The 9,064-nt window shown below is 39.2% G+C and overlaps 3 protein-coding genes across 4 annotated transcripts in view; 1 reads left to right on the plus strand and 2 right to left on the minus strand.

Moving 5' to 3' along the window:
• Positions 1-1,279, minus strand: part of adgrv1 (adhesion G protein-coupled receptor V1) — a gene marked incomplete in the record, with an annotated part of 123,624 nt that extends 122,345 nt beyond the window's left edge. The window contains 1 exon segment of the mRNA XM_014012531.1: positions 602-1,279.
• Positions 1,280-1,396: 117 nt separating this feature from the next.
• On the plus strand, positions 1,397-7,207 carry lysmd3 (LysM, putative peptidoglycan-binding, domain containing 3). The gene is made up of 3 exons (XM_014012533.1): positions 1,397-1,493; positions 3,122-3,397; positions 5,751-7,207. Exons 2-3 carry the CDS (start codon positions 3,131-3,133, stop codon positions 6,432-6,434), a joined length of 951 nt encoding a protein of 316 aa, XP_013867987.1. The 5' UTR covers positions 1,397-1,493; positions 3,122-3,130; the 3' UTR covers positions 6,435-7,207.
• Positions 7,068-9,064, minus strand: part of polr3g (polymerase (RNA) III (DNA directed) polypeptide G) — a 6,697-nt gene continuing 4,700 nt past the window's right edge. For both annotated transcript variants that reach the window (XM_014012536.1, XM_014012535.1), the window contains exons 3-8: positions 8,835-8,964; positions 8,346-8,411; positions 8,203-8,262; positions 8,066-8,130; positions 7,573-7,692; positions 7,068-7,484 (exon numbers count right to left, since the gene is read on the minus strand). In XM_014012536.1, coding sequence (XP_013867990.1) covers positions 7,395-7,484; positions 7,573-7,692; positions 8,066-8,130; positions 8,203-8,262; positions 8,346-8,411; positions 8,835-8,964 — 531 coding nt within the window. In that variant the 3' untranslated portion in view covers positions 7,068-7,394. The remainder of the gene's footprint in view (positions 7,485-7,572; positions 7,693-8,065; positions 8,131-8,202; positions 8,263-8,345; positions 8,412-8,834; positions 8,965-9,064) is intronic.

A 9,064-nucleotide genomic window follows, 5' to 3' on the forward strand; every position in this document is an offset into this window, starting at 1 on the left:
GTGTGTGTGTGTGTGTGTGTGTGTGTGTGTGTGTGTGTGTGTGTGTGTGTGTGTGTGTGTGTGTGTGTGTGTAGTTTTATTTCGGTGGGATAGAGAGAAAGAGGGAGAAAAAAGGCAACACAAAGCGCCGTGATCACACTGGAGATCCTGGATGTAACCATGGAAGCGTTTGTCTCCGGCCTCAATGGGCTGCCTCGCCATTCACTCACTGATTGCGCTGAATCAATATTTAGGCTTTTCAGTTTTATGAGCTGCTCCCGAGGGGGATTTTTTTTTTTTTTTTTTGGCAAAGGCGCAAGAAATGTGGGGGGAAATTAGCAGCACTTTTTAACCGTTTTCCTGTAGTTTTACGCAATTCGTCTGCTTTGAGCTGTCTGGCATAATTGATGAGGAGCATCTTTATTCTTTGTGTCATTAATCTACCACTGGATTGGACCATTTCTCATCCACTCCCTTACTGGAAATCATTCACATTGAATGTATTCACCGTTCATTAGCTAATAGAAATAAACAAAAGTTTTTTTTGGCCACTTTGCTATTTTGGTTATTATTAACCACAATAAACAGACACACATTTAGAGGATAAATCTTGTGAACTTACCTGACACTTTGCCTGGCCTCTCCGTCCCGAGATAAGTTACAATATCTTTATTATAGCCGTGGAGAACATAGGGGGGGAAAGGCGCTCCTCAAATGCCCAGCTCCTCCTCCTCTCAAACACAAACAGCGAATTAAAACAGCGTCATTTTATCCCCGTGAACATAAGGTGAAGCGCGTCTGTCATGTCGTTTATAACGAGGCTGGAGTTGAAAATAGAGAGCCCAATCGGAGCGGGTTCCCTCCCTCTGGTCAGTTTCAAACCCGCTCCTAACTCCTCATGATCCTGCAGACATGTGGGCTGTTTGAGCAAAAGCTCAGTGTCCCGATAAAATAATAACAGTTAAAAAAAATGATTAAATAAAAATAATAATTTGCAGCTCCTCAGAGACTCAGACTCGTTTATCCGTCGCTGCCTAATCAGACAAGATGTTTTAATCCCATTTGTCTCATGAGGGTGAACTCTGTGTTGCTCAGACACAGCGCCACCGTGTGCACCCAGCAGGCATAGCCGCCGTTCTGTCGAGTTGCTGGCCACAAAATGAGAACAAAAAAATTAACTTCAACTAAAGGAAGCGGCGAATTCATCTGCTTGAACTGCATGAACGTTCCTAATCAAATAGCAAAGGTAGATACTAGAAATATGTATCTAAAATCGTAATGAATTAAAGGCAGTCCGCTTGTGAAGTAACTTAATCTTTAGCGCTCCCTGGTGGTGAAACAAGAATACTGCGGGCGGTCACTATAATAACGTCATTACGTAAATATTCTGTTGACGTGTCCTGAGCTGTGGTGGAAACAGTGGTTAGCACGGCGACGGGATCCGACTAAACATCTTGTGGAAGTATGGAATGGAAATAATCGAAGATAAGTGACCTGACAGCTTTTCTAATCAGGTAAAAATAGTTACTCAACTTCATAAGAATATCATAGTCACTAACAGACCTGTGGACCGCTACAAGCAAAGCTAAGTCGGGTAAATAAATTCTTATGCAGATGCTGCTAAAGCTAAAGCCTGTTAGCTTTAGCAAAGCCTGTATAAACACATCTCGGCTTGCCAAATCTAACGTTAAACCCCAATTTATGGTTAATTTAAGTCACCTGTGGTTTGTGATTTTACTTTGGATTAGGGTATTGTTACCCAGCTGAATTAGAGGGAATTAATTACCTCAACTATTTTTTTTCTATAGTGTTCAATATATTAGCCAACGGGCAATAAATAAGATATGTAATGTTTACAGTTTACTCCTTTAGTTTATCTCTGTGGTTAAATGTAGCTTACATTCGTTAGCCCGAGCAACAATATATGGCTTTTTTAAGTTACAGACCCGTCGTTAAGACAAAGGTCCAAATCTGATATCACATAGGCATAATCTGTCACGATATGATTTCGATTCAATTCAATTTACGTCTGTGATCCATATAATGTAGTATCATATGCCCATTATATGATATTGATTCCCATCGAGCATATGATGACATTGTAGATCGGTGTTTTCATTTTGCCTCGATATAACTCAATCATGCACCATTCAAATTGATATATATCGATATAGATCAATGTATCGTTACGCCCCTATTATTGTTAACCTAATTTCATTTTTGTTTAATTCTGCAGTCCACGCTCAAGCCTGATACCTGCCAAGCCGGTACAATTACTAAGTATCTTAAAGTAGAGCAATTATCCTAAAGTGTAGAATTCAAAGGACAGTGGTGAATCTTCCCATCAAAATGACCAAGAGCTCACTGACAACACAAACCTCCATCATAGAGGATTTCAAACTTCACGTTCCTTAGTGTAATAAAAATAAAATAATACTAATATTTGAGCAAAAATGGCTTCCATGGGTGAGTTCCAAGATGAAAAAGCCACTGCTGACCTAAACATGACAAAGGCCTGAATAGCTTCTTTCAATAATAAATTAAATCATCATTTAAAAACTACATTTTATATTTACAAAGACAATCTATGGCTTATATTAATATTTGTTTGCTGATATGAAAATGTGACAAAAAAAAAGCAAAAAAGGGGTAAAATATATTAGTGATACTACTGCTACTACTACTGTACCTAGTTATTTGTTGTTCTACATGTTAAACCAGTGTTGTCCAGTCCTGGTCATTGAGGCCCATTTGTCTGGGATGTTTTAAATAAGTCTGCTTTGTCACACCCGATTTCAATGAATAAGAGACTAACAAGCTTTTGTAGAACTTGAAGAACTGCTGAGGAGCAGGGAAACGACTGGAACAGTGACATCACACTCACCTGCATGCTCAAACTGCTGATACCTAATCTCTCGAGTTACCGTTACCCAAGTTTACTTGCACATGCTGTTTAAACAGTGTCTGTTTACAAGAAGTTATTTTTTGCTCTATATAATATTAACCTGAGAACAAAGTGAACTTAGTCACATTTTCCTCAGCATGTTTTGGGTGAGTCAGTCTTGCTGTATAAGAGAAAATTTGCTGCCCAAGTCCAGAGTTTGAAACTCATGCATTTTTATTTTATCTTTTGCACATTCAGTGAAGCAAGATGTCCAACAGAAGTCAGCACTATGGGTTCCAGTCAGCCACCATGGTGCAGCCGGCTTATGGCGGTCATGCCTACCTGTTTGGAAACAATGGCTCAGAGAACGACCTATCAGAGGAGGACGGAGAAAGCTTCGAGCTACGGTCACGTGGAAGAGAGAGGCTACGAAGAAGTACCTCCAAAGAGAAACTGGATGATATAATCTACCTTACTCGTGATATCCAGGAAGGGGACACCCTGAACAGCATTGCTCTGCAGTACCATTGCTCAGTATGTTTTTTTTTTCCTCTCTCTCTCTCTCTTACTGGAAAGTACTCACTGAAATTCTCAATCATTTTTAGCTAATGTACAGAAACCCAACAAGAACCATTTGCATTTGGGGCAACAAAAATATTGATTAGAGTACCGTATTTTTCGGACTATAAGACGCACCGTACTATAAGCTGCACCCGCCATTTAAAAAAAAACCCCAGCAAACAGCATATAAGCCGCACTGGACTATAAGCCGCACCCCCAACATAAAAAAACAGTACACCCAAAATTGTCATCAAAAAAGTAAATTCAACATCAAAACATAAAAAGCAAACCTTTAGGGATTAAAGTTCGGAGGAATACGGTTCATTTAACTGACCTTATTTTGGTAGTTTTCTTTAACAGTTTCTGGTCCAAAAAAACGTCTCATTCATCTTCCTCCAGCGCACTGAAACCATCGAAGTCCTCCTCTTCAGTGTCGGAGTTAAACAAGCTGAGAAAAGCTGCGTCACACAGCGGTATCTGTTCAGTGTCGGAGTTAAACAAGCTGAGAAAAGCTGCGTCACACAGCGGTATCTGTTCAGTGTTGCTTTGTGTCCCTGTCCTCCCGGGGCTCTGAAGCTGTGGTGTCGTCTTCACGTAGCAGTCCAGCCTTTTGGAACCCATTGGTGATGGTGGACCTGTTCACTCGGCTCTACGCTGTTAGAATCCACTGGCAGACAACAGGAAATGACGCTCTTCGCGTTCAGCCAGTTTTTGTGAATGATTTATCCCCGTCAGTCATCCAAGCCTCCCATTCAGCCCTGAGTGCTGCTTTAAATGCACGATTCACACTGATGTCCAGGGGTTGTAAAAACTTTGTTGTACCTCCAGGAATAACAGCAGGAATTGAGTTTGTTTTCTTGATGGCTGCTTTCACCGAATCCGTGATGTGGGCCTGCATACTGTCCAATATTGTGTCTGTCGAAGATCCGTCATGTCGTGTCTGCTACTAGCTAAAACTAAATGGCGCTACACCTCTGGCTAAGCTTGGTATGGTCGCTCGGCTGTCGACCGGTCGACGCGTCGTCACGTGGTTGTTCGGCGTTCGTTTTCGCACTGACCTTTCATGGTTCCTCCGAGCCGAGCTGCTGGGAAAGCCCTCCCACTCCAGCATATGTCACTGCATGGGATTCCTTGCCCAGGGAGTGCAATGTGGGGAAAAAAAGTCTGCAGCTCTTCACTTGACGTTTATCCACAAACTGGTCCCGGATTAAGCTCCAAAGTTTTTATCAGTCAGATTCCACTGTGAAAAATGTCTGTTTTATCCCCTTTTATGAGTTTTTGGCCATTGACCATCTTTAAAATCGCTGCTTCCTGGTACAACATTCGGCTCTGGAAGGATTGCCTTTTTCTTTTTTTTCCTTTTTTTTGAAGCGAGTGGTTGAAGCAAATGCAGCATAAGAGCCCCCTGGTGGCTGAAGAAAAAAATCCACATACAAGCCGCACCGCACTATAAGCCGCATGGTTCAAAGTTCAGGAAAAAAGTTGTGGCTTATAGTCCAAAAAATACGGTATTAAATTGAACATTTAAATTATTTAAGTTGCATGGTAATCATAAGTTATTGATAAAACTGCTAATTTATTTGTCCTAAGGTAGCTAATGATTCATATCAGCTCACATGGAAACTACAGCAAAAAGAAAAAAAGTTTTGCTGATAGTAGATCAGTATGTTGACAAAAAAAATTAGCTGTTTTTCCTTTTGTATTTTGAGAAATGTCTTGACTTTGTTAGAGACACCACACCAAAACTTCAAGTAATACTTTGATGAAGGATGGCTTGAACTGTGGATGAGACACAAGTGACACATGTCTGATGTAGATGCAATAATCAGTTATCAGAGGGATCTAAATAGAAATTTCAAGAATCTACACTATGCTGCTGGTGTAAAACCTGCTTAAAACGTTTCAAATATCTTGAAGCTCAATTTTGTGACTATTTTACACAGCAACTGTGTGACATCCTACCTAGGGTGTGGTGACTGAAATCCTTTTCAAATTTGAATGAATTTACAAGCTCTGCAAACAGAGTTTTGTACAGGGAGTTTTACGTATGTGATTTGCTGACCAATTGGTAATCTCTACAGTTTCCACATCACTTTTTCCTTTCAGCTGAGCTATAATTTGTGGAAGGGAAAGATGGAAGCAAAGAAAATGTGTTTTGTTTCAAACAATGCTTTGGAAATTAAAGATATATATATTTTAGACGCCAATGCTTCACAAAGTAAAGTTTCATAAAATGTAGCTTGAGACTGTGCATTCACAGTTCAGGTAATTTAGGTGTTTTCTAACCATAATATACTGTCTAAATGATCTTCTTCGTGCTTTCTAGGTGGCTGACATTAAGCGGGCAAACAACCTTTTGACAGAACAGGATTTCTTTGCTCTGCGTTCGATTAAGATTCCTGTGAGGCGCTTCAGTGTCCTCACAGAGACCCATAATGCCGGCCCTTTCAAAGCTGCCTCCCCCACAGCTGCCAGACGTGTGCCCCAGATCTCCCCCGTTATGTCCCTCCCCTCCGAGTCCTCCACGGACTCCTCTTCTTCCACAGACAGCGTGGAGGGATTTCTCCAAGAGAAGGACAAGGACATCGAGCAGCTGGTGAAGTCCACAGGACCTTCTCGGAGCAGCCTCAATGAAGTGGTGTCCTCTCTGACACTGCAGCAGCAGCAGCCACTGCTGGGAGAAGTGGAGTACAAACCGATACAGAGAAAGGACCCTTACTATGGAGCAGACTGGGGTATGAGATGGTGGACGGCAGTGGCCATCATGCTGGTTGTGGGCATCGTCACACCCGTTTTCTATTTGCTGTACTATGAGGTTCTTGTGAAGTCTGACGTCAGCCATCATGGTGCTCCCACACATGCAGCTGATAACATGCAACATGGACAGATTGAAAGTAAAAATATGGAACGTTTTGTAGAAAACAACCCTTTAAAGTCTAGACTTGAACAGGTCGACAGAAAGCCGCAAAATCCCAGTTTGGACGAAAATGCACCGCTTAGGAAAACATAGCAGGAAATTTTTTTCCGTATTTTTATTAACTCAGAAAAAAAAACTCTTTAGAAGTTCCCTTTTTTAAGTAGTCACGATAATCCAATGTATTTTGTTTGTTGGGAGCAATAATTGAAGCATTGAAAAGCTGCATGAAAGTCTTGGGCCTATTTTGTGAGTTTTCAAGTGCAGAATTTTTATTGGTCTATTCAACACAAGATGTTTTTGTGGTATCCAAAATTCTGCACTTTTACTCAAATATGTAGACGTTTTTTTATCATGTAGACATTTTTTTATCATTATTTCCTAAAGATTACCATGCATTTGGTGGCTGTGGTTTAAGAAAATTAATTCAGTTGATTTGCTTTAACTTTGGTTCAGATGCATTTTTGTTTTCCATGCCAGTGTAGAAAAATCAACATTCCTTGTAAAAGTATGGCTGCTACTTGATTAGAAATAATTTATTGAAAGACTTGAGCATTAGTTACTCCTTATACTATCAGTATTGTCCGGTAAATTTTAATGGCATTATCTTGATTCTGTCTGTTGCTAGAAAGTTTTTTTTGTTTGTTTTTAAAACCTAGCATGTTTATATGGGAAGTGCACAGTGTTCCCGTACTGCCTCATAACTGTAATGATGTGAACTTTTAGACGTTGTTATATAGCCCTTTTATTTGGTCACAGTGTTCACTTGATAATTTATCACAAAGCATCACAGAGATATTGACAGAATGTGCCTTTTAACCTGTGGAAATGTGCTGCAGGATGAAAAATAAATTAAACTATTTTCAATACATTACTCTTCATTCTGTCATTATTGGGACACTTCTATTTACAGCATTTTCTAACAATCGTTTCTAATTTACACAAAATAAAGCGAAGCACCAATCTGCTACATTAAATTATTACTCATTAAATTGCTACATTAAAAAAAACATGATGCACACTGCAAACTTGTTCAAATTTTAAAGTCACTTTGTTTCAGTACGTTGCTTCACCATCCATATTCTCATCACTGTCGGCAGCAAAATCTTCTCCGTTGTCAAAGTAGCTTTCGATGTAATCGTTTTCCTAAACAAAAACAATAGAGGCTAATTCTAACAGGATTTTATGAATATGAAATGTTGCAGTTAACCTCTTAGATCATTTTGTAACTTACCTCCTCAATATCTTCTTCGTATTCTTCTGCTTCAATTTCTTCATCCTCCTCATTTTCTGCTTTCTTCTCAGTCTCATCGTCTGACTTTTCAGGATCACCGTCATCCTTTTTAGCCAGTTCCTGAAGGAACAATAAAAACTACCAATGACATTTTCAAGCATTTTTTCAGTACATGCTAACTTTTTTTTTTTAAGCAGACAAAACGTTGACAACAAGCAGGTTTTGGAAGAGCTAGATAAAAATTTTGACACATTTGGACCTAAAATGTTTGGCTCTTTTGCTTAGTGTGATGTTTGAAATGCTTTTAAGTATGATATATTGCAAATGTTGAAATATAGTTTGGTATTGTCACATAATATTATTCTTTAAATTATAATTAAGATCTGGCAAATTCAATAGTTACGAATTAAACCAATGGTTTAAAACAGAAATCAAATTAGTGATTCACACAAATTCACAGTAGTGTAAAAACAAACAAACAAAAAAAACTTACGTCTAATTTATTCAAAACTTCTGCTGCGTCTTTGCGTGATATCGTCACCGTTTTTTTCTTTGTCTCTGGTGAAGTAAAGCCTTTTAAATCACATCTCATACAATACAACCTCATTACACATGTTGGTTTTAACATACCCATTTTAGCCCTTAGCTTTTTAGTCCGGGGCTTCAGTTCTTTTGGAAACAAATTCCAGTCTAAAAGAAAAAAACAGAAAAAAATACATTTTTTTCTTTCATTAAAAAAAGTAAATGTTTTTCATTTTATAAGAGCCTTGTACCTGGAGTCCATTCCTCATCATCAATATGTTTCTGCTTCAGGTACCGTTCAGTGTATTTCTCCACGTCTGTTTTATGTAAACAAGAGACAGATGTGATATATAACACCCTCACATAAGAGGGAATTCATATCAATTACAGAAAAATATCACAACTGTGTGAAGCCATTAAAGATTCAGATGGTTCTAGAAAAAAAATTATTATTGTTTCCCCTAAAAGATTTGAAAGAAAAAGGAAGAAAACAATATTATGGATATGCTTGTTCAATGAGGTAACTCTGAAAGACTAAGAAATCACGTTAATACTGCAAGACGAGACAGCACCTCTAACTCAATAGTCTGCTAGGACTGTGCTCTTTTCCAAGATATGGCCCTAATTAAACGTCTCACTTTCTAAAAGCTGCATTACCTTCACTCACAGCAGCCCCAAATTGTCTTGGCCTAGCAATTCTCCCGGACGTCAGGTTTCTAATGCAGCACTCTCCTCCTCACCTGCTTTGTTGGTCGGAGCTTTAATGTTGTGTGGCCGTCTCTGCATCGCTCCTCTCAATTCCTGCTTCAGGGCCAACATGTAGTCCTCGTCTTCACCAGTTTTCAGTGGAACTGGTTTAAATTCAGTATTCTGGAGAAGGACAGATAAGACGATGAAGACAAAACAAATGGATTTTTTCCAACGGGTGTTTTCAGCTTGGCCAGGATCAACACAGAAGAATATATATATA

Source organism: Austrofundulus limnaeus, unplaced genomic scaffold (assembly GCF_001266775.1).
Source record: "Austrofundulus limnaeus strain Quisiro unplaced genomic scaffold, Austrofundulus_limnaeus-1.0 Scaffold92, whole genome shotgun sequence".
Taxonomy (NCBI): domain Eukaryota; kingdom Metazoa; phylum Chordata; class Actinopteri; order Cyprinodontiformes; family Rivulidae; genus Austrofundulus; species Austrofundulus limnaeus.